The 26,194-nt window shown below is 41.0% G+C and overlaps 1 protein-coding gene across 3 annotated transcripts in view; it reads right to left on the bottom strand.

Annotated features, from left to right (window-relative positions):
• LOC148039893 (uvrB/uvrC motif-containing protein) overlaps positions 1 to 26,194 on the bottom strand; it is a 93,454-nt gene that overhangs the window by 44,959 nt on the left and 22,301 nt on the right. For all 3 annotated transcript variants that reach the window (XM_087695065.1, XM_087695064.1, XM_087695066.1), the window contains one exon: positions 5,201 to 5,301. In XM_087695065.1, the coding sequence (XP_087551191.1) occupies positions 5,201 to 5,301 (101 nt within the window). The remainder of the gene's footprint in view (positions 1 to 5,200; positions 5,302 to 26,194) is intronic.

Below are 26,194 nucleotides of genomic sequence, written 5' to 3'. Positions count from 1 at the left end.
TGTCTTTAGCAGCTATATGAAATTCTTAAACATTTGAGATATTTTTAGAGTAGAATGTTTAGAAGCTTCCTTCTCAAAGTGGCGTGATATCTAGAAGAAGGCATGTGTCATTTTGTGAGCCAAGTGTCCCTACACTTGTCATTTTGCTCAACATATGACATTTTCAGCAAACGCTTGTCATTTGTAGCCTTCACTTTTTACTTTTGAGCACCCAAGCCCCACACCTATATATTGAAGGTCTCTCTCTTCATTTCCAACAAGGTCTAACGCTGAAATTTCAACCACATGCTTATATATACTTATCTAGCACTCATTAAAGAAGTTATTTCTACTTATCTTGATCAAATCCAAGCATTAAAGAAGAAAATCAACTTACTATCCATAGTCTACATAAATTAGGGTTACAAGACCCTAATTTTCAGAATTGCACTAAATCAGCCCATTGTATATGGTTCAAGCAATTGGTGCCCATGGTTTGTTTCAATAAAATCCTATAGGCTTTGTTGCATCAATAACATTGATAGCTTTCATGCTGAGATAGGGCTTCACAACCATAATATCATCTGTCTCAAGAGCCTTCTTAGTAAGGAAATCTTCAAAGACCTTCACTTCAACGCGTACTTTAGCCCTTCTTTTCATCAAAGCCTAAATTTTTTGATCCACTTCCAACTCCTTGTATCTTTGTATCTTCTCATAATCAGAGAAACATATAGATATAGAGTGTCACGAGCCTTCTAGTTATTGGCCAAAATTCTTCTCTTCGCCTCTTAACATGATGAGAATCATTGAGCCTAAAGATCTTGTCGACCCAGAAAAGTCCTTGTAAGGAAGAAGTCCTTGCTCTGATACCAAGGGGAAGAACGTGAGAATAACAATACTTTGAACTTTACCAACTTGGTAAATTATCACCTTGAAAATTAGAAGACAAAGGGAGAAAGAGAGAGAAAGAAGAGAGTCAACACCATATTGAGAGGGGGAACCTGCTCTTCCATGGTAACACATCACCTATCATTCGTAGATCTACCCAAGTGGTGACTTCAATATCTGATCATACACAAGCTACCTCCTCTTGTCCCAAAAATCTCTCCATGGAGAAGAATAAGGAGAAAGCCAAAGAACCGGCTATTTCCATGGTAGCTAAATCTTCAAAGATGCTTTTAGCAAAGAAAAACAATACTAAAAGAGACTTAAAGCTTGGAGAGAAAAGCATAAAGTTTGCTTTTGTTGATCATGATTATATAGAAATATCAAAGATTAGGATAATTGCATTTGAAGAATGCCACTTTAAAATGGTGGCTCAAAGTTGTTCAAGAGGGAAAGGAACCCAAATCTTGGAAAGAGTTTAAGGAGATGTTCAACAAAAAGTTTCTATCTTCATTCTTTGAAGCCAATATGCAACAAGAATGAAATAAGCTGAAGCAAATTCAAGGAGACAATGTTGAAATATATATCAATAAGTTTGCAACTATTTCTCTTAAATTTATATCTCTTAATGAAGTTCCTTTCAATATGGAGATGAGAAAGTTTATCCATGGGTTACATCCAACGGTATAGCGAGCTGTCAAGGTGACAAAGCTTGATACCTTAGAAGCAGCCCAAGATGTGGCCCTAGAAGTTAAAGGACTACATATGCCATGGATGCTTAGTAAGTTCTCTAAAAAAGAACCACAAAAGAAGAAGACCATAATGTTTGACCAAAGAAGTCCAATCAACAAGGGCCAAAGCAAAAGGATGGAGGTACACCATCCTTACCATTCAAAAAGAAGCTAGCATATCAGCAATTAGCAGAATATAAAAGAGAAGGGCGACATTTCTCTCATGGAGAAAAAGGACACATGGCTGGTCAATGCCCTAACAAGGCAAAGAAGCAAAGCCAGCCCCAAAAGGCACCTCAAGCAAACTCTATATCCAAGGAATCCTTACAACAACATGAAACTCCATCAGAGGAAAGTTGCTAATTAGCCTATTCTCATTCATTTTTTTACAGGGGCTACATATCTTTATATCCATCCTTAAATTGTTCAAACTCTACATCTACAAAAGGAGAGGTTTGGAACGCCAAAAATGTCAAGTGTTGCTTTTCAAGGAATAAAATCTCAAGTTACTCCAATCTTTAGAAAGCTACGGATTGAAATAGGAGACTATGTAAATCATGACAGTTTTGTCATAGGAGATCTTGGCCAATGTTGATTGGAATTAAAATAAATTTAGATTTGTTTTTAAGGGTAAAAATCTATCTTTTGATGTGGGGTTTGAAGGAAACTCTATTCCCATCTTGTCCCATGTACAAATTTGTAAAGTAATGAGAAAGTATATTTCCTCACAATTGGTTTTTACAAATATTCTAACAAGGAGTCTAGAACTAATAAGTCCATCTTAAATATGAATGAGGAGTAAATAAATTTCTTAAAGAAGTACAAAGATTGTTTTGTAGGCACTTTACCTAATGAGCTACCACTAAAGAGACCAGAAGATCATCACATTGACCTCATTCCTAGGAACTCACCTCAAAATAGACCACCCCATCTTGTGAGTTCAACACAAGAGGAGACTATGAAGCATGTAAATGAGCTCTTAGAGAAGGGTCTAATGAGACCCAGATCCTCACTTTTTTGCTCTCCAATCCTCTTGGTGCAAACGAAAGATGGATCTTGGCACATGGATATGGACTATGAGACCCTCAACAACATAGAGGGTCAAGGCTTTCAGTTTGGCATGTTGATAAGGTCACACTGAAACTGCTTAACAAGATCAGCTAATCTCACTAACAATGGAGCCGAGAAAGAATTGTCTGAAGACTCAAGCAATATGGAACAAACCAAATTTTAGCAATTCCTCAACAACATGCATACACTACCTACAAAGCAAAGCATGGTGAATTCCATATTGCCAAGCAAACCTCCGTACATTTCAAATCAACTGTTCAAAGGAGGCATTGGCCGCACATGGAAAGTCAAGCAAAAAACCTATCAAGCAGCTGTCCCATGTGACCCTTAAAGATTGCATGGGTCAAATAGGAGGACCTAAAGCACAAAGGAAGCCTACCCAGAAATTGTGCAAAAGCAGTAATGGGCTATCTAAGCACGTCAAACTATAGAGGAAACTAATAAACTAAAGCATGTTGCCGCAATACTCTCATCTCTAAAATCTTTAGCAAGAAAGAATCATCCTACATAACATTAATATGATCCAAGCAAAACCATGTCATCATATGTTGCACTAAATGAAAGGTGAATCTGGAAGCTAGTGGGCACAGCCAAGACCCTAGATCATGCTTAATAATGGCCAATGCAAAATCATCCCAAGCACAACCCTCTGGTCATAATTACCTGGAACTGGAAACGGGAACGAGAACAGGAGGAACGAGGCATGTCTTAAGTGCCCCAAATATGCCCTGCATGACCCAAGTTGCCCCAAAGAATGTCCCTCTAACTGCCCCAATACCCCTCAATGCTCCAAATTGACCCAAATGTCCCAAAATTCACTTGATTTACCCCATAGATTCAAATTGCCCTAAATTGCCCCAATTATCCCAATTTCCCTTGAAATTAGACAATATAAATGGATGATTATCTTAAAATTGAGGATAGGCTGAAATTTGATTGTGATTTGCAAGAGTTAATAATGCATCAAATTTAAACTTTGCATGGACTTCTGATTGGCTTATGGGTTGTCTTGACACTTTGAATCTTCAACCCGAGAGAGAGAGAGAGAGAGAGAGAGAGAGAGAGAGATTAGTGTGTGCACATTAGGCGATGGAGATGGGTCAACACGTGGTAGGAGTGTGACACAAGCAAAAATAAAAAACTAGAAAAAACGTCAATTTTTGGTCAACAGGCCTGGAACGGCAGTTCCAAATAGGGAACAACAGGGGGAATGGCAGGGAACGGCCTTGGGAATGGCAGAGAATGTTTGGCCGTTTCACCTCCTCTGAGGGTTTGGAACGCGTTAGGCCGTTCCTATAGGCCGAAACGGCCATTCCCTATTTCTATGCCTTTGGTGCATCCATCACTGAGTGCTCAATGTTAGACTGTGAAGGGTCAACACACACATTAAAATCACCCATTAGCAAGCCCAGTCTACCAAGGGACAAGCTTGCTTTCAAACAATCATGTCTACAAGACCAGATAGGCATCATGGCACATGATCTTGATGCTCATTATATGTGGGTGAGGGTAGAGATCTCACAAGGTCGGATGCTATACATCACTCTATGCTACTTCCCTATCAAAGGATCAATAGAAGAAAGTAGTGAATCCCTACCATACGGATGGATGGACACAAAGTGATTGGATCACAGACAGGTGAGAGGCAATGAGAGTGGTAAGAAGCCAATCCTATGTGCACATGCTTAGAAAGGATCTAAACATACTCTGATACCAAGTGAAGGAAAGGTGAGAGAACCATTCATTATGGAAAAGGCTAGATAACTTGCATTCCTTTTTGTGACTCTTAAATAGGCAAGTGGTTACATCTTGTTCATTGTACTTGGACTCTTTTGACAACACCTCATATTTTGAGCACTTCCACAAAGCATTTCATATAGTCCCACAAGATAGATTACTACAAGTATTGCTAGCAGCATTTTTCAGCAAGGCTAACTAAAGAAGGTCAAACTAACTAGCAAACCTCTTACAATACACTTCAAATTCAATAGATATTACATAGACACAAGAATAAATCTAGTACAGATTATTGCACACAAGGGGGGACTCCCTAAAAGCCATGTAGCTTAGCATGCCAATTGACACTAATGTAGTAGAAAGAGTACTTTGTAAACCTGCAGCAACTTGAACGACCATAACTCTAAGTCCAGCATCAAAATATGTTGATGTAAGAGAAGCTAAGTTGCTAAAGATTAGACACTTTCAATTCCAGATAGTGCTCCCTCCCCCCAAACCAAAAAGAAAAAAGAAGAGAGAACTTTGGGGAGTAGATATTGACTCCTCTGGCATACCACATATGATGAAGACAGTAAACGGCAGGTGCTTGAGGTCTAGCCTAATTAGCATTTTTGTTCGTATGGTCCTTTATGGGCCAAGAGACTTTACATATATATGGAATTCAGTTCATACATAATGCCTTTATCATCATAACCTTGTTAACATTTTAAGGCCTTCTACTCTATACTTAACCTTCTCCCTCCTCAAAATAGACCTCCAGTGACAAAATCAGATTACTTGAATTTTCAAGCTTTAACCTGATAAAATGGCTGATTTTGTCCACGAGAAAGATTCTTTGCTGAAGCCGCATGAGATACGCAACATAGAGGATCCATCCCACAAATAACTCCTCTATATCCTAAAATGATTCAAAAATCATTTGAGAGCTTGCTCATAAATTAAACATGGAAACTGAAAAGCAGTAACCCAAACAATAAGTTGCACTATCCAGAATTGATCAAACTTTCAAGAGCTCTCGTGAATGCCAAACATAGACTAAAAAATATATTTGCAGAATCCCAGAAAACAGAGGAAAGTCATATCCAAAAAACTGAGATTTACTTAAGTTCACAATCACACCCTTTAAAATTTCATCTTTCATACATGAAAATTCCCCAGTAGACAAAAGAAAAAAAAACCATGCATGAATTTTTTATTGTCACTCATAAATGTGCATCCCTCACAAGGAGATGAAAGAATTTGTGAAAGATTTCCAAAAAGAATTCCCTTGAATGGCGACTCCACTAAAAGTTAGGTGTGTAGTCTAAGAAAACCCTTCCTTCCTTCCTTAGACAGGGGGAAAGGAAGGGACTGTTACATGCGGAAGCTTGCAGGTCAATCTACATCTGTTGACAGAATCTAGTCAACTGCACGATTCCAGACAGTTTGAAACGGCAAAGTGAAATGAAAATTTTCACAGTTTAGAGAGTATAGAGCGTTACAATCCACTAAAGACAACCCAAATACAACCCCCCCCCCACCCCCACCAAAAAGAAAGCATCTATTTGCTTCATCTCCTCATTGCAGAGAGGTATGCCTGGACTGGCATGTCCCCTCTTTGAGTAAAATTTCTTGACATTGGATCCCAGAAATTTGGGGCTTTTCATGTATTGGCAAAGTTTTGCTCAGCTCGGTCAGATTGGCTGACATTTATGCACTTTTGGACTTGAAATTTTGGGGATTCGCACAAAATTTGGTAAATTTCTGCATTTTTTGCCTATGTGGTGGCTGGTTCATGTACAAATAGTAGAGATTTATTTCTCGTTGAGAAAGGACAACAGTGTTTTTTGCTGGTTCAGCTTGTGCTTTTGCAGATTAGTGCATTTACTCTTGTGTTCGTGATAAAATGGCTGCAACTTCTTCCAGTTCAGACATCAAGAGTTTGATGGTGATCAAACGGTTTGATGGTCATGGCTTTGACCTTTGAAGACCGTATGCAAGGCATTTTGTTCCTAAAGGATTGTGAGGATGCTTTGTAAGAAGATAAACCCACACTAATGTCTGATGCACATTGGGCCAGAGTGAATAAAAAGGCTGTGGCTTACATAAAGATGGGTGTCACTAATGACATTCTGGCAGACATTAAGGGTTTAGATACAGGTTATGCAATATGGGAGAAGCTGAAAACTATCTATAAGATCACCACACCTGTTAATCATGTGCATTTAATGCACAAGTTGGTGAATATGAGACTAGATGAGTCAAAGCCTACAGCTGAGCACTTGAGTGCATTTATAGGGATTTTAAATCAGCTCAAAGATGCAAATTTGGACTTTGATAATAAGTTGAGGGCGATCTTTTTGATCATGACACTGCTTGACTCTTGCGAGACCTTGGTGGTTTCACTCAGCAATAACCCCAATCTCTCATATGATAGGGTGAGGGGTTCTATCTTGAATGAAGAAATTAGACGTATGTCTAGTGGAGAAGGCAGCAACTCAACTTATAATGTAAGAGGCAGGGTTGAAAAGAAAAAGAGTGACATTACTTGCTATCACTGTGGTGGTCAAAAGGACCACAAGAAACCTGATTGCAGGTACTACAAGAAGGAACAAGAGAAAAAGAAGAATGCAGGAGATAAAAAGAAGAAGGAAGAAAAGTCAGATGCATCGGAGACAACCAAAGGCAAAGAAAAGTCCAATGTGGCCTCTAGTGTGGTCATAGAGGATCTTTCAAATACAGAGGCTGATGTATTATGTGTAGTTGATTATGATGCCCTTGTATGTCACATGTAGGATATGCGAATTACCAAGGCTGATGTGATTGATGCACTCTTTCCAGTTGATGATGGTGTCACTCAGACTTGGATTGTAGACTCTGGTGCCTCTTTCCATATAACTCCTTGCTTGGAGTGTTTTGCTATGTTCAATGCACGCAGTTATGGAAAGGTATATCTTGGAAATAACCATGCTTGCAACATTGATAGGATTGGCACTGTACACTTGTCTTTCGACAATGGTCAAAAGCTTGTGTTGAAAGATATCAAATATGTACCTAGCATTAAAAAGAGTTTACTATCTATTGGTCAACTTGACTTGCATGGCTACACCACACTGTTTAGTGGTAGTTTGTGAAAAGTAAAAAAGGGTTCCATGCTAATTGCAAAAGAAACCAAAAAGGGCACTTTGTATTGTTTGCATTGTAAAGCCTTAAATGGCAAGTTTCTTGCAGTTGCTGAAATTTGCAGCCACTTGGAGTTATGGCATACTAGATTAGGCCATATGAGCCAAAAAGGACTTAATGTCCTTACCTCTCTGAAGAGGGTTAATGGAAAAGGCTCTAAAATTGACTTTTGTAATGAGTGTCAGTTTGGAAAGCAAATAAAAAATTCATTTTACTCTAGCGTCTCTCGTAAGTCAAATGTCTTGGACTTAGCGCATTTTGATGTATGTAGTATGCCCATGAAATCATTGGGTGGTGCTGGATATTTTATCTCCTTTATTGATGACTATTCCAAGAATATTTGGGTGTACTTGCTAAATAAGAAAAGTGAAATGTTTGCTGTTTTTAAAACTTTTCATACATTTGTGACCACTCAGACAAGTAAAAAGCTGAAATACTTGAGAACTAATAATGGGGGTGAGTTCACATCGACTGAATTCAAGTCCTTTTGTGACTTGCATGGTATTAAGAGAGAGCTTACAACCCCTTACAGCCCTTCTTCAAATGGGGTGACTGAAAGATATAATAGGACTTTATGTGAAAGAGTGCGGTGCATGCTGTCCACTGCTAATCTCGCTCATGCATTTTGGGGAGAGGCACTCAAAACCGCGGTTCACATTTGCAACCGCTCTCCAAACAGGTCCTTAAATAATGGCATCCCTGAGGAGGTTTGGTCTGGCAAATCGGCCTCATATGACCATTTACACATTTTTGGTTGTGATGCTTTTGTGCACGTTTAAGGATGAGTTGAGGAACAAACTTGACCCAAAATCCACCAAAGGCATTTTCATGGGCTATGGTGATGAGGGTGAATTTGGCTACATAGTGTGGTTACCTCAGTCCAAGAAAATTATTCACAGCCGTAATGTTGTGTTTAATGAGGCAAGATTACTGAAAGGTACTTTAGCCTCTAATGAAGATATGAAAAATGTGAAATTTCAAAGTTTACAGCCACCTATTACTTCAGAAAATGAGCCTCATGGTGCTGTACCACAGGCTGAAACTGATGATCAGCCAGTTATTTTTGAGCCAGATGATGATGGACAGCAAATAGAAGCACAAGGAGGTCATGGACAGCAAGATAGGCTTGCTGATTATGAAAATGCAGGTGCTGGAAATGAAAATGAAGGTGCTGTACAGCATGAACAGCATGCTGAAAATGGCTTAAAGAAGCAAATAGATGCTGAAAATAATATATCTCCAAATGTAAACCCAATTCCTGAAAATGTTGATCATTGGGTATGCAGATCTACACGCATATGCTCTTACTGCTGTATTAGACTTAGAGTTGTATCAAATGGATGTAAAAACAGCTTTCTTGCACGGTGGCATTGATGAGGAAATCTACATAAAACAGCCCGAGGGCTTTGTAGTTCCTAGAAAAGAGCAGATGGTGTGTAAGCTAAAACGCAGCTTGTATGGGCAGAAGCAAGCACCATGGCAGCGATACAAAAAGTTTGACACTTTTATGCTATCTCATGAGTTTACACGCAGCCATGCAGATCATTGCTTCTTGTATATGAAAAAGGATACAGATGGCAGCCCCATCATACTTGTTTTGTATGTGGATGATATGTTACTACCTGGGAAAAGAAAGACTAGCTTGGATGCTCTCAAAAATCAATTGAAATCATCCTTCTCCATGAAAGATTTGGGGAATGCAGAGCATATTTTGGGCATGAGGATTCGTAGAGATAGAATGAAAAATTGTTGTTTTTATTGGAAAGGTACTGGATAGATTTAACATGGCTGAAGCTAAGCCTTTTGGGGTACCCTTACCTCCTTCTCTCAAGCTTACCAAAGCCAACAGCCCAAAAGATGACGTGGAAGCAAATGCTATGAAGGGAGTTCCTTATACATTAACTTGTGGCACTCTTATGTATGCTATGGTTGCTACTCATTTAGACATTGCTCATGCAGTGGGAGTCGTTAGCAGGTTTATGTCAAATCCTGGCAAAGCACATTGGGAGGCTGTCAAGTGTATTTTTCGATACCTTAAGGGTACACAAAAAAAGTGTATTTGCTATGGGCAAGGTGCACTTAGTTTGCAAGGTTATTGTGATGCAGACATGGCAGGTGACTTGCACACTCGTAGATCCATCAGCGGGTATGTCTTCACAGTTGCTGGTGGAGCTGTTTCTTGGAGTTCCAGGTTGCAAAACATCGTTGCAGTGAGTACGACTGAAGCTGAATACATATCAACTACTAAAGCTTCTAAGGAAGCTATATGGTTGAGCAGACTTGCAGAAGATCTTGGCATGTCTATGGGTACTGCAACTTTGGGATGTGATAGCCAGAGTGTTGTGTATCTGGCTAAAAATGCGATGTATCATTCACGCACAAAGCATATAGATGTGCGATATCACTTCATCAAACAGACTCTAGAAGATGGTCAACTCATATTGACCAAGATCAAAATACAAGACAACCCTGCAGACGTTCTCACTAAAAGTCTAAGCAAAGCTCAACACGAGCAATGCATACGACTAGTGGGAGTTGGTTAGTTAGAGGTTTACATCTGATCTTTAAGTGGGAGATTATCGGGAATAAAGGCCCGGTTTAACCCTCCCGTGTATAACACACGCAAATTGTACATGTGAATGCACCCTTACGTGCCTTAAGTATAAATACATATTATTCTTTGTGTACCAACACATTTGTTGATACACTCTAACCGAATCGTACTTTCACTCTGCTCACTCTCTCTCCAGACGTCACACTCTCTCGCTCACTCCTCCTCGACTTCCATCTCTCTCAACTATGCTCTTCTTCTTCCAACATATTTTTCTCTCCTCTCAGCAGAAAAACAGCAAGAGAAATTATTATTCACCACATTATTTGACTTCATTGAGACAAACAGCAATTGTTCTATCAGTGACTTATTATTATTCATGCATCTATTTTCTCTCTCTTCACTTTGAAAATATTATATAATTGTTGATCATCACTCATGGCCAGCAATAATAATGATTTGTTGGGCATGCCTAGCGTTGATGACAACCTCAACGGCACCAATTACCCAATGTGGGCTTACATGATGCAACATGTTCTTGTTGTGTATTGCCAACAACACCGAGCAAAAGCCGCCTTCTCCAACACCGGCACCACCTCTCACTTCCACATCGCGAGGTGGCTCTCATGATGCTAAATCATCTTCTTCTTTGATGATGCCTCCCACTCAACATCAAATTCGATGGGGTGGTTGTGACGCCCAAACGTATGCCACCCTAATCGCTTTATTTGTGAAGAGAGCCATCATTCCATACATATGATCATGCAAGACATCCAAGGATGCATGGAAAAAGCTCCCATCATTATATCAAGTGCGTGTTGCTTACCTACATAAGCAACTGGAAGATGTTCGCATCGAAGAAGGAGGTAATATGGATGCCTATCTCACAAGCATCAAAGACCTTATTGAGCAATTATTAAATATTGATGAAGAAGTTCTTGATAAGCAGCTTATTTCCATCGCTCAATAATGGTCTACCGAAATCATTTCAAGGTTTTGCTACCACCTTGTGGGTAGTAACTATGGGTAACCAAGTTACCTACAATTTCGACCAAGTTGTGTCTCTTTTGTTGCAGGAAGAACAAAGCAATCTCAACCGCAATGCTACCATGGCAACTGAACAGGCCTTTTCCACCCATCATCGTGGAAAATCCATAGGCAAGCTAAAAAACAAGGTTGTTGGTCCAAAAACAGCAAACTTTCATGTTGGTTATCCTTCTTCCACCATTCCTACATTGAAGACACCTTTCCATGCAAATCCATCCTCTTCCAAACCTTCCAAGAGTCCAGTCAACAAAGCTAAGAGGTATAATTATTAAAGGAAGACAAGGCATGACATCATTGAATGTCGTAAGCACATTGCATCAAAAAAGAAGTAAAAGAAACCCGATCTTGCTCTTACACACGAGATCTCAAACTATTCTCAGTTTAAGGATTATACTTTTTTCATTCAATGTTAGTATAATCCTTCTATTCATGATACTTGTTTTTCCATTACTGATGTGGCTTCTACTTGGTATTTCGACAATGGTGCATCTAAGCACATCACCTCTTGCTGAACATTATTCTCATCTCTCTCTGATGTATGTAAGGGGGCTATAGTTATGTGTGCTAAAAATGCCTTTTATGCAGTTAAAGGCATTGGACATGTGCAAGTTGTCTCCGTCTTGGGCACTCCTTTGACATTGCATGATATTCTCTATGTGCTCGGCATCAAGAAGAATCCTATCGCCATTTCAGCCATTGCTACTTCTAGGTTTCGCGTCATTTTTTACGGCCCTAGATGTGTGTTATATGATGATCAAATTTCTTCTTCCATTGTCATGACAAGCACCCTCACTAAAGGTCTGTATCGTCTTGATACTTATGATCAGGAACTTGCTGAAAATCCTATTGGCAATGCCTTATTAACAAAGGAATCTTTTTATGATAAACATTTATGGCATCAAAGGCTTGGCACATAAACTATCAAGCATTGATGAAGCTTCAGTTAGAGAATATGGTCAAAGATCTTCCAAAAATTCACTTACTATCAAATCACATTTGTGAAGGTTGTTTACTTGGTAAGATGCATCAATTCTCCTTTCCTAAGGATTCTCATGTTCATTCGCCATCTATTTTGCATTTCCTTCATAGTGAAGTTTGTAGTCCTATGTGAACCAAATCCATTGGTGGATTTTTATATTTTGTCACATTCATAGATGACAAATTCCGATTTACTTCGGTATATGGGCTGAAATCTAAGTCTAAAGTCTTCTCTTGCTTCAAGACTGTTATTGCTATGGTGGAAAACCAAAGTGGCTTTCGCATTCGGACCCTTTGCACCAACAAAGGGGGTGAATATCTTTCCAAACAGTTTTCATAGTAGCTTGCATCATCAATGCACCATTCCTTACTCCCCACAACAAAATGGAGTAGTGGAGCAGAAGAATAGGTCACTCATGGAGATGGCAAGATGCATGCTAAAGAGTAAGAATTTACCTAATTCCTTTTGGTCCGATCCTATTCTATGTACCGCTTATGTTTTGAACAGATGTCTCACAAGAGCTTTACGCGCCATCACTCCTTATGAAGCATGAACTGGCTCCAAGCCTTCTCACTCTCATATGAGGACTTTCAGATCATTGGCATATGCTCATGTGCCTTCTCAAAAAAGGCATAAGCCTGATGACAAGGCTGTTCGTTACATTTTTATCAAATATAGTCCTGAAAGTAAAGGGTACCGTCTTTATCAACCCCTAAGCAGAGATATAATCTTTGCTGAAAATCCTTCTCAGCCCTTGTTGGACTGTCAAAAACAACCTACTATTGATGCTTCAGACATCTTTGTCAACCTAGTACCACTTTTCCATAGTTCCATGGCTGATCCTTCTTCTCAGCCTTCATTTCCATCATCTACAGATACATTACAGCAGTCTATTCAGCCTGATTTACAGCCACAACAGCATCATGATACCTTGTTTGAATAGTAGCCCCCTATTCTAGATCAATTGGAGCATACAAGGGCTGAAATTCAGCAGCCTAAAAGAGTCCCTCACTAGCCGTAGACACTCTTCGGGACAGCAAACAACCTCTTCCTTCGGCTGCCTGTACACGAGCCTCTACTCGCAAAGATCAAGATAATCTTCTTGGATGTGCATTGGTGGCAACAACATGAAATGAAGAACCTTTATGTTATAAATATGCTTTTTTAGATGATCATTGGGTGGAAGCAACGAAGGCTGAGATTGATTCCATCCATCAATATGACACTTGGGAGAAATGTGACTTGCCTCATGGCAAGCGTGCTATAGGTACCAAATGGATTTATAAGATTATAAGAAAATCAAATGGTTCTATTGACAGATACAAAGCCCGCCTTGTTGCCAAGGGCTATGCCCAACAGCAAGGAATCGACTTTGAGGAGACTTTTGCCCCTACCTCTTGCATTACTACCATCAAGAGTATTATTGCCCTTGCTGCCCACTTTCATTGGAAGGTACATCAGCTGAACATCAAGATGGCATTTCTCCATGGATATCTCACCGAAGAGGTATATGTCTCTCAGCCTCCAGGATTTGCAGTTAAAGGCTCTGAGCACAAAGTCTCTGGTCTCAAGAAGGCTTTGTATGGTTTAAAGCAAGCTCCGTGGGCTTGGTACGCCCACACACATTCTCATCTATTGCATCTTGGATTTCAAAATAGCCCTACCGAGGCTACTCTTTACATCCAACATTAGGAATCTGATTTTATTATTCTTGTACTTTATGTTGACGACATACTTGTCGTTGGGACCAATGCTGGTCAAATTGCAGTATTTAAGGTCGATTTACAACAAACATTTGCCACGACAGCTCTTTTAAGCTAAAAATGCATTAACCTCACTTAAACAGTCCCAAAACATGCTTAATTAATGAATAAAACCTCTTACCCATGATCCTAGAGAGTTTCTGTGTCCCACATGCAAAACCCTAATTTGGGTGTCCCAAACTTTCTATAAATATGCATGTAGCCCACCACTCTCCCTCCATCTCGTTTCTGCAGGTTTCAGGAGCCGTAACTCTGTTGCCCACACCCATTCACGAAGGACATCGCGGTCAAAGCTTCCACCAACCACCTCCTACCATCTGGCGCTAATTCCAGCCTTCCTCGCATACTTGCAATTGTCACCAAGTTCTTGGAGTTGTCACCTACAGTTCAGTGTTGTCGCCTATAGTTGGTGGATGTCGCCATCAGCTAGTTGCTATCGCCATTATCTTCTCTCTCCTCTAAATGTTGTGTTTTGGATTTCTAGCTGCCGCCTTGACATTCTCTCACCACTATCTATTGTGTTTGCACCTAACAGCTGTCGTGCAAATTTTCTCTCTTCTCAGGTACCTGCCTTTTTACACTTTCTCTCTTGTGCATTGCCGTTTGCATCGAATCCATCTTTTCTTGACTGCATTTGTTGGTGTTCAGCACTCGAAAACTGCCTTTGCTGCCATTCAGAATCCATTCGGAGTACGACACACTCTATAGCTCATAACCTCTGCCTTGATCCCAAAGACATGAGAGTTCGAGGTTCAATATTCACCGCATAGTGTGTTTGATGCATGAGCATTGTATATTCATTATTCATTCACTTTATCATTCATTCTATTCACTATCTCTGAGTTACCCTAATCCTAACCCTGACTGTGTTGTGAGTTTATTAGTCTATGCTTCGTCATATGACTAGTTTTGTGCTTTTTGCATTTAGAGCATTTATTTACACAGTATTAGAGCTAGGTACTCTCTAAGAAACCTTAGCCTTTCATCAAAAAGCTCATTCATGAAAGCAAGAACAACAGAAAGGTCAAATGACTTCGAACACATTCACAACACCGCTTCAATCTCCACAACCAAACATGGACAAAAATTATCAAGACTAAGCCTCCTAGCTTGCTACTGCCCGATAGGCAGAGAACCATCAACCTATCATGGAGTCCACAGACCATATTAGATTTTTGCCGTTGAGTATGATCTCATCTTTATTCATAGGGCTCAGCATGAGGTTGAAGGTAAGCTTGAGATTTCTCCTTTAGATTTGGTGCATAGAACTAATGAACTTGCAAGACCTTTGAAATCTCCACTGCGGACCAGGCCATCCACAAGTGGAACGTAGCTCGGATTACACATCACTTCCACAGTACTTTTCTCCAATGCTAGGTACAAACCCTATTATTTCAGATTCTATGCCAACTGATTCTGTATTTTCTATTGGATCACGAGATACTCATCAAGAAGGAACTCTTTAAAACAAGCTTTGGTTTGTGAGTATGAGGAAGATAGATATTTCTTTATGAACTCAAAACTAGGTAGGAAGCTAAAAGAAGAACTTGTAAGTATCCCTACCCTTCCTTTTCCTTCAAATGATTTTATTTCTCATGGTCAATATGAAGTAGGTGCATCTCCATCTAATCCATTTAATGGACAAAAGGAACCAACGATGTTTTCCACAACAACATCCATCACAAATCCATCTGGGCTCCCACCAATCCCTCCCTCATCTTCTGTTGTACCTTCCTTTCTGCTTCCATTAAGTGCACCACATTATTCACCACAATGCACCACACCGGGGGGGTTCTGCACATTTAGACACGGCCTTTAGGACCTCTACAAACCCATTTTCGGGTGGTGTACCTATAATGGGGACTCAACCTCCCACACACACACTTTGTGGCTATCCCTCTGAGAGTGCATCCTAGACATGCTCGAGTGTGGATCGTTTGGTATCGCAGTTTGCCTCTATGGCATTACCTAGTGCACCATCCGATCATTCTACAGTGCCTCAACCGACATTTTGACAAGGCTATTGTGTCCCAATGCCTCCACCTACACTTATGGTATCATATGGACCTATGCCCTAATCTATGCCCGTTTCGGTTTCTCTGCAACAATCAGCACTCATTGGACATCAGCAACCTATTTCTGCCCATCCACCTTTACCCCCTCCTACTTATCCACCACCACCACCACCATCTTATCCCATCTATCCATCTTCACAAACACCTCATGGTTCTAGTTCCTCATCCACCAAGCATGCATTTGATGACAAGACTCGTTTCAATGGGTCAAACTACACGGCATGTCTTAGACTCTTAGAACCTATGGGATTTAGTGCAAGGGTTGGAACCCCAACCTAATCCCACTCTTGTTCCATACAAGGTCGCGATGGAAGGCTCGTAACACCTTTGCTATTATCGAGCTTATGCAGGGCTTGTTGCCTAAGTTTCACTCTCAGCTTCACCATTTTGACTTAGCATCCGAGCATTGGGCACACTTGACTGACCACTATGTGGCTCGAGATAGGACCCCTTACATCAATTTGGATCATGAGCTCCAAAATTTCAAAATCACAAACAAGGATGACTTGGAAGTCAAGTTGGCAGAGTATCAACGTCTCCTTGCCGAGTTCACAATCACTGGGGCTCCTAAGTCCTCTGACAATAAGGTTACCCTATTCCTTAACAAGCTGCCAAGAAAATATTTCCATTTTGTGTGACAGGTGATTTCGCAGCCTTAGATACCCAAATTTTATGAGTTTGGGTGTCAACTTTTGTGTTACGCACGATTCAATAAATTTCATGACACGTCCTTGATAGAGAGGGTTCTAGTTGCATCTTCTCAGGGGGGGGCAACAAGGCAAGAGTACACAACACTCAAACTAATATCAATATCAAAATAGGGCTAGTGAATCCCAAGGAACTAATCAATCTATACTCAAATCCGAATGGCAGAATGTATCTAAAAAGAATAGATATCATCAACATTGTCAAAGGTTGGCCACTATGAATACGAGTGTTACTCTAAGGCAATAGGCACGCACATAGCCCAAAGAATCGGACCCCCACACCCCAATCAAGTAACCCCCAACAAGGGAAGCAAGGTGGTGGCACCGTCAACAGGGCAATGGAGAGGCCAGATTCACACTGCCACCAGTCCGTCATCACAGTTGGCAAACTACTCAACTCTAGAGGGTTGGTTTGATTGGTTTGCAAAGGCCCACATCGTCTCCTCCTTAGAGACATTGGATGAGAGTCTTGTTCACATCTGCGAGTTGCCTCCTGATGAGGTGCCTGCAAAGACCCGCTTGTCACAGCCGAGCACGTCAGTACATGTTTGCCTTATGGACAGTGGAGCTACACATCACATGACTTCTAGAGTGAACATTTTTATTTCTCGAGCCCCTACAGCCGGGAGTGTCCACATAGGAAACAACTCCTCGGTCAAGATTCAAGCCCAAGGTCATATCAGTTTTCCCACTGAACTAGGTCCCAATCTTGCTTCGCTGGATGATGTCTATCATGTCCCCTAGCTTGGGGTGAACTTGTTGTCTGTTTAGCAACTTTGTCAATTGGGGCGAGCAATTTTCTTCACAGCAACCACAGTCGAGGTCCTAGACTCTCACACTAATTTAGTGATTGCTTGAGGCATTGGCACAGTCTAATGGCCTTTACCACATGACACACTTTCTTACCAAGCCGACTGCCGATGTTTTGAAGTTCCATCACTTCCAAGCTTTGGCCACTACGTACGCAAGAGCCTACGAGCTCTAAGCACCTTTGGCATTTTTGCTTAGGATATCTAGGCTACGACTCTCTTCACGCCAGGGGATGGTTGAGGACCTTCCACACCTAAAACTCTCTCGAGAGGTATGCAAAGCATGTCAACTAGGTAAGCAGCATCATACACCCTTTCTTCAACAATCTATCACTCATGCTGTGGAACCCCTTAGGCTCATTCATGTACATCTTTGTGGTCCCACATCCGCTACTACCTAAATGGTGCATTGTACTTCTTCTTGATAGCAGATGATTTCTCTAGATACATGAGGGTATACTTCCTCAAGCACAAATCTGATGCCTTTACTTATTTCAATGCTTGGGTGCTGCTGGTTCATAACTAGATTGGTCATCATGTGGGTACTATGAGGAGTGATTCTGGTGGCGAGTTTACCTCTCATGAGTTTTCTGAGTTTCTACATGAGCACGGCATGCATGCCAGCTCACTTCTACCAACTCCACTACACAGAATGGAGTCAGAGAGCGTAGAAACTGGACTAACCCAAATATGACACACTCTCTGCTATTTGTAGCACAACTCCCTGTGAGTGCCTTTAGGTGAAGGTTGTTAACACTTCAGTGTACATCCTCAACCAATGCCCGACAATGGTGGTCCCTAACAAGACTCCGTACAAGGCATCCTTTGGCTCTCGGCTTGTTATTTCTCACTTCAGAGTTTTTGATTGTCATGCTTATATGCACACTCCTGATGACAAGATAGGAAAGCCTACCCCTCGAGCAGATCTCTTGATCTTTGTGGGCTATTCTTCTAAAGCAAAAGCCTATCGTTTGTTCAATCCTTATATGAACAAGGTGATCATTCATAGAGATGCCGTCTTTGATGAGAGGGACATAGTACAATCCTCTGCACTCGTTTCTTCGTCCTCACCTTCACTCACATCATTTGAGATCGTGCCTACTGAGCCGTGTCTACTACCTGCTCTTGACCTTCTTGCAAATACTTCAGCTACCAAGCTTTCTTTGCAAGACCCGTTACCTCATTACCAATAGATTATGCGGGATTCGGGGATCCTTCCATCGGAATTCAGAAGGTCCTAGAAGGTCTGCTTGGCTCACCTCTCAAGCTTCATATACATCGTTGTTTACAACTGATTACATTGCACATTCTAAGCCAAACAATTGATAGGAGACTCTTTAGGGTTCTCTATGACATGAGGCCATGGAGAAAGAACTAGATAGTATTGATCGAAATGGGACTTGGACATTGGTGGATCGTTCTCGTCACAAGCCGGTCATTGGAACGAAGTGGATCTTTAGAACCAAGCTAAAGGCTAATGGTACTTTAGACAAATATACGGCTCGTCTTATAGTGCAAGGTTTCAAGCAACAGCACAGCATTGACTATGAAGAAACCTTCCTACCTACTACTTGGCTAACATCATTTCGTCTGTTGATTGTGCTCGTCGCTCACCACAGTTGGACTATCTATTAAATGGACGTCAAAAGTGCCTTTCCAAATGGTTATTTGGATAAGGAAGTCTATGTGGAGCAACCTCTTGGCTTTTCTTCCGCTAACAGGACTAACAAGGTATTTCACTTGCGCAAAGCTCCTTATGAACTGAAGCAAGCGCGAAGTTCTTGGTATCACAAGATAGACAAGTTCTTACAGACTCATGGATACCATTCTACCCCCTATAATCCAAATATATACGTGCGCACCACTAGCGCACGGGTCAGCTATATCCTGCTCTATATTGATAATATACTACTCACTAGCTCAGATTTTGCACCTCTAGTAGAAATTAAGGCAAAGATTTGTGCTACCTTTCAAGATGACGGACTTAGGATTATTGTCTTATTTCTTGGGAATGGAGATTGTTAGATCCGAGGGAAGTATCTTTCTGTCACAACAGAAGTACGCCCTACAACTAGTGAAATAGTATTGCACTAATCAAACACAACCAGTGGCCACCACGCCTCTAGATCCCACTGTCCATTTGCACAAGGATACTTCATATCAACCTTTTGATACTCATATCTATCGTTCTATTGTAGGAAAATTACTCTAGTTTATTCATACTAGGCCAGATCTTACATTCTTAGAGTTAGTTTGCTTAGTCAATATTTTAATGCAGCTAGAATGTCTCATTGGATTGCTTGTCTTCATGTGTTAAGATATTTAAGGTGTACCTATCATTTTGGACTAACTTATGGTCATGGTTTATGCTTACAAGGGTACACTGATTCTGTTTGGGCAGGGGATCCCAATACCCTCATGACGGCTACCTCTACATCTTGGACACGGCACCCATCTCTTGGGCCAATCGTAAGCAGGAGATGGTGGCGGCTTCCATGGCCAAGGCAGAGTATTGAGCTCTCTTTGATGACACTACAAAGGTCGTCTATCTGAGAAACTTGTTGGCTGCACTTCAGGTCCCTTGTGAGTCGCCTATAGTTGTCTACTGCAACAACCAAAATGCCATTGCCCTTGCGGGGAATCCTATCATTACCCCTCCGACATGGCACGGAGCAGTTCATTACCATTTCACCAAAAAGTAGGTTGAGCTAAGCACTATTCGCCTAGAGTTTGTGACGTCAAGCAATAATTTTACATATATTTTGCCCAACACGGCCAACTGGCCAGTTTCCCAATATCTTCTACCATGGATCATCTTCGGTACACCCTCTTCTACTTCTTCAGATTGATAGGGAGAGGGTGTTTCCCTCTTACTTCTCCTTCCACTTTGAGAGATGGTTTCCTTCTCTTGATAGTAATAGTGATAATGTTTACAGCCTTTCACTTTCAAGCATTTATTTATTATGTATTATGTATTCTGGACATTTCTAACTTCATCTGCATTGTCAAAATGGTGTGATTGTAAAAGAACACTTGGACAAGTGAACAATTCCCATGCGAGGGTACTGTTCAAGTGGCACCGTTGCATCGCATTATACATGAGCATGAATATTTGCATCCTCCTTTGCATTACCCCATGCATCGGCATTCTGTTCATGTAAATATACATCTATGCACATTTATCCCTTTTCAGTCACCTTTGGAGTGGTCGACTTTGGATCCACCATAATCATGGCATTGCATATGGCAATCTCTGAAGGCACTACTTTTCCTATACTTGCATACTAGCTTTGCTTATCTTACTTGCTTTCCCGTTTTGCCTCTCTCTCTATATATTCTCCATATGATTGGTGCACACACACACTGTCACGAACATGCCATGATCAAGTGTACGGATTAATTCTTGCTCATTCCATATGAATCCACACCCCATGCAAACACACCCTTAATAGGACATCCTTGAGCCAACCATACAAACCTACCCTTGCCATGTCATCATAGAACCTTCTAGAAGATATGCCATGTCATCGTCTACATCATCGATGATGCCATCATGGAACATTCTAGATCTTTAGTCCCCCTTCAACACTATAAACGGAGGGGCTTGCCACAGAGCTCCTCAATCTTGCCAATACCAGTCTTGGGAGCTCAAGGAGTCAAGACCTCCAAGTAAGTAACCTGGAGTTCCTATTCCAGTTCTTGTCTAGCCATGGTACCTAGTCTTCTCTTGTCTTCCATTATACAAATGTTGTCTTATCACCTTGTAATCTCATAGTACGAGATCTTGTCTAGTACTGTCTTGTATCTTGTTCATTCCCATCAAGGGAAATCTTGTAATTCTAATATCTTGTATCCATACCTATAGTCCCGATTTGTGGGATCCTTCAAATCCTATTGAGTCCTATTGTTTATACCTACAATTCTAGGTTGTAGGATTTTCCGTATCTTGTTAAGTTATCATTGTACCTTGTTCCCCTACGTAGGATTATCTTGTAATCAAAATTCTTGTAACAAATCTTGCATCTAGTCTAGCCTCTCGAGCATAGTCTAGTGCTCCCATAACACGCACTTAGAATCCCTAGGCATTTCTAGTGGTGTATGGGATTGTTATTTGCTTGTTGCATGAAGGTAGTGGGGCCATCCATCCTTATTTTTCCCATACTTCAAGGCATAGTGACTCAATGGGATAAAAAATGATTTGAAACCATCACCTAATGCAAAAACCAAGAAAAAAGAAAAATCAAAAAGTCCATTCTTGATTCCATCCGCCTTTGCAGGACTTGGTAGGCCCCTGGCTAGCCGACGAGCACCCTTGGTCCAATGCCTTGGCCTCTCTGGGGTGATCACTTGGATTCCTTTGATATAATAACCATCGACTCTATAGTCTTGGTAGGTCACTGGGCAGTCAACATGCACCCTTTGCCCAATGCCCTAGTTACTTTGGGGTGGAACGCCTTGGCATAAGAGAAACTATATATCAAGGGCTTATTTCTCATGGCTCAATTTTGGGCTTGAGAGAGGGTGTTGAGCTTAAAATGCATTAGCCTAACTTAAACAGCTCCAAAACATGCTTAATTAATGAATATAACCTTTTATTTAAAAAGACACCCGATCCTAGAGAGTTATTGTGTCCCACAAGAAAAACCCCAATTTGGATGCCCCAAACTTTCTATAAATATGCATGCAGCCCACCACTCTTCCTTAATCTCATTTTTGCAAGTTTTAGGAGCCGTAACTCTACTGCCCATTACCCTGTTCGTGGAGGACACTAAGGTCAGAGCTTCCACCAACCACCTGCTACCATCTAGCGCATGATTCCAACCTTCCTCATGGTTTGCAACTATCCCCAGGTTCCATGAGCTATTGCCTACAGTTGGGTATTCTCGCCTACAATTAGCAGTTGTTGCCATCAGTTGGTTGTTGTCACCATCAGCCGGCAGCTATTGCCATCATCTTCTCTCTCCTCTAAATGCTACATTTTGGGTTTCTTACTACCACCCTGACATTCTCTCACCACTATCTACTACATTTGCACCTAATAGCTATCGTGTAGATTTTCTCTCCTCAGGTACTTGCGTTTTTAGTCTTTCTCTCTCTTGCCCTGCCATCTGCATCACATCCAGCCTTCCTCGTATGCATTTGCTAGTGTTCGACACTTGGAGACTGCCTTTGCCACAATTTGGGATCCATTCAAAGTACGACACACTCTACAACTTATAATCTCTACAATGATCCCAAAGATATGAGAGCTCGAGGTTTAGTATTCACTGCATAGTGTGTTTGTTGCATAAGCACTGTATATTTATTATTCATTCACTTTATCATTCATTGTGTTCATTGTCTCTGAGTTACCCTAACCCTAACTGTATTGTGAGTTTATCAATCTATGCTTTGTCATACGATTGGTTTTGTGCTTTTTGCATTTAGAGCATTTCTTCACAAGATCTTGGTCTTGACACAATCTAAGTATATTGGACAACTTCTTCAGCATTTTCAGTCTGAGGATTGTAAACCCATGTCTACTCCCTTGGAGCCTAATTTTAGATTCACTTCTATTGATGGTAGTGGATCCTTTGATACTACTTTATATCAACAGGCTGTTGCATGCTTGATTCATCTATGTCACACAAAGCCTGATCTTCAATTTGTTGTCTCCCAGTTGAGCAAATATATGTGCACCCCTTCACTACTTCATTGGCAAGCAGTGAAGCATGTTTTTGGGTATCTTAAAGGCACCCATGATCTTGGTCTTTTCTGCAAGGATGATTCTTCACTCTCTTTGCATGGATATTCTGTCAATGACTGGGTTGGATGTTCAAATTCTCGTATCTCTCATAGTGGCAACTGCTTCTTCTTGGGTACATCTCTTGTTTGTTGGTTCAACAAGAAACAAACTACGGTTGCTACTTCTAGTTGTGAAGCCGAGTACAAAGCAGCGTTCATAGCCACAATGGAGTGTGTTTGTCTCTACAAGTTAGTTGCACATCTTCATGTACACCAGACAACTCCGACACTTATCTACACTGACAGCCAGAGTGCTTTGGCCATTGCACAAAACCCAGTGTTCGTGAGCAGGTGTCAGCTAGAGAAATAGAGTTGTCTTACATACCCACTAAAGACAACATGGCAAATCTTTTCACAAAGACTCTTCTTCAACCAAAGTTCCAAGCTTTTCAGCAACCCTTGAACTTGATTCCATTTGTTCCATGATCTGTCATGCTCTGTATTGCCATAGGTTGCTATATCACTTGGATAAACTTGTGCAACCATGACCTTATATTTTCTTTCATTTTCTAAGATTTTGCTATTTTTCCTAGATCAGTCCGTCCATTTCATGGAGGGGACTTTGTAGGTCATCACATGGGCTACGCATTGATGCCCTTTGATCCATGATCCGCGCTTTCTAGGCATTTAAACTATCATTAAATGCAATTGTTGCCTCTAGTGTCCTAGCACTAAGTGACACTAGGGTTAGGGTTTCCTATGACAGTTAAGCCATTAGGGTTTCACATTTTATTAAAGACACTTTGTGTCTCATTTTGCACAAGTGTGGTATTATTCAGAGTGATCGCCTAGAGCGTTGTACTCTCTCTCTCTCTCTCATTAATTCATTACTTCTCATTTGTGATCGCATATTGTTGAGCATCGATTAATTCTTTCATTCTCATTCATTTTTCATTAAATTAATCGCACAATTACTTCACGCTTGGGCCAACTGAAGGTACAGTATTAAAGGGTGGCATTCCCCCTAATGATGCACCAAGAGGTGTAGGGATTGGAGAGTAGATAGATGGTGGGATAGAGAAAGAGAAAGTATTAGGAGCGAAGATGGAAGATCCAACCCCTAGTGTGCTTTGAGCGGAAGTGGAATGTAATCCCAGATTTTGGAATAAAGATGTAAGTAGATCACAATGTGGAGAAGATAGTGGTAGGATTGAAGAAAGTTGAGAAGTGTGGTTTATATGCTCAAATGAAACAGATGGTAGAGATATACTTGATGAAGGATGTCTACTTTGAGAGCCTCCTCTATTAAAGTTAGCATATTGGAAACCATCCAAATCCTACACACCAAAAGAAGCAAAAGAGGGTTTTGGCTCATACAACTCAAAAGGGTTATATGAACCTCACACAAGGCTTAGCTATGATGAAGGGGATGGATCGCCAGACGTGCCGAATGTTGTGGTCTCTCCACCATCAAAGAGGTAGCCAATCTCACCAATCGGTCCAGATGAAGTAGTAGCACTCGTTGAAGGAGTGTAAACCAAATTGTATATGATATGCAAGTACTTCTCAAACACTTCATCTATAAGATGATCAAAATGAGAAAAAGAAGATGGTAAAGGTGAAGGTGTATCTATCTCCTCCTCAAGACCATAGTGCCTTCTCAGAGCCTCCAATGATGGAGATTCTTAATAGGGCGTCATAGGATCCCTACAAGAAGGTGCCTAAGACATTGTGAGTCAAAATCGAGTCACGTATGAGTCTCGCACAAAGACTAGCCTCCACAATCACTGAACGATACTCTTTAGAATAGCATCTGCTCTAATACCATGTGAAGATATGCTAGGGTTTGTGCTGAGCAAACATAGGATGTATGACCAAGATTGAAACACAAAGACTCGAACAGAGATAAGAAAAACTCAAACCCTAAATGCTAAACGCAAAACACAAAATGCAAAAACTCAAAACTCAAACACAAAGAGAAGAAACTTTGAAGTGAATGAATCTTGTAAATGAATGTAAGAGTGTACAAAATGCCCAAGGGCACAGCAATGCAGTGTTAGAGAGTGACATCCACTGAAGATGGATCCCAAGTACACTAACCACCAATCGGAGATGAGGGAGTGCTGAATAATGAAGGGTAGCAGGCTGGTCACCAAAACACAGCAATCCGAGGCTGAACCAAGTAAATGCAACAGTGTACCAGCAGAGGAAGGCTGAAAGCTGATCACCCAAGGCAAAGAACTATCAGGCGATAACATAAGAGATGTTTGCTGATGTAGACGGCCTGCTGGACAGCAAAAACTCAAGTACTACAACAGTCGCCTGGTGGGAGAGACAGCAACAGCCTGTCGCCTAGCACCAAAAGCTAAAAACGCAAGCTTATCGAGTGCTATGATGATGCAACAGATGTTGACCTCCAAACAGCAAGGTGATGGCTGAAAACAAGCCACCTAGGGCTGGATAGTGATGGGCTGCAGTCGGTGTTGGCTGGACAGCAGTTTGTAGGTCGTTGATGGCTGAAATCTGCACGATAGAGTGAGAAACCTGCACCAAAGGATGAGGCTGAATGGTGGGCAGCCTATCTATTTATAGATGTTGAAGGGTACCCCAAAATTTAGGATTTTGAGGGACCACTGAAACTCTCTTACACCACACACCAAATTTGCATTTTTCACTAATTAAGCATGTTTTGGGGCTATTTAAAAATGCCAATTAGTTGTAAAGCGTATTTTAGCTCAACACAATCTCCATGGGTGCAAGATGAGATGGGCAGAGTTCATATAGGAATTTGACTTCAAGATTAATTATAGAAAGGGCACGGGCACAACTAATATGGTTGGCAATGCCATTAGTCGAATACCCGCAGCTAATGCCTTATCCTTCTCTGAAATTTCAACTTATCTGTTTCTCTCAAGGGGCATTACCAAAATTATCTTCACTTTGGTAAGATCTTGTTAACAGTCATGTTTGCCAT

This window comes from Lygodium microphyllum, chromosome 2 (genome assembly GCF_053477565.2).
Source record: "Lygodium microphyllum isolate KBCC chromosome 2, Lygodium_microphyllum_v1.1.10, whole genome shotgun sequence".
In the NCBI taxonomy this organism is placed as follows: Eukaryota; Viridiplantae; Streptophyta; class Polypodiopsida; order Schizaeales; family Lygodiaceae; genus Lygodium; species Lygodium microphyllum.
Note: the sequence above shows the minus strand (reverse complement) of the source record. Positions and strands in the feature narration are given on the sequence as shown.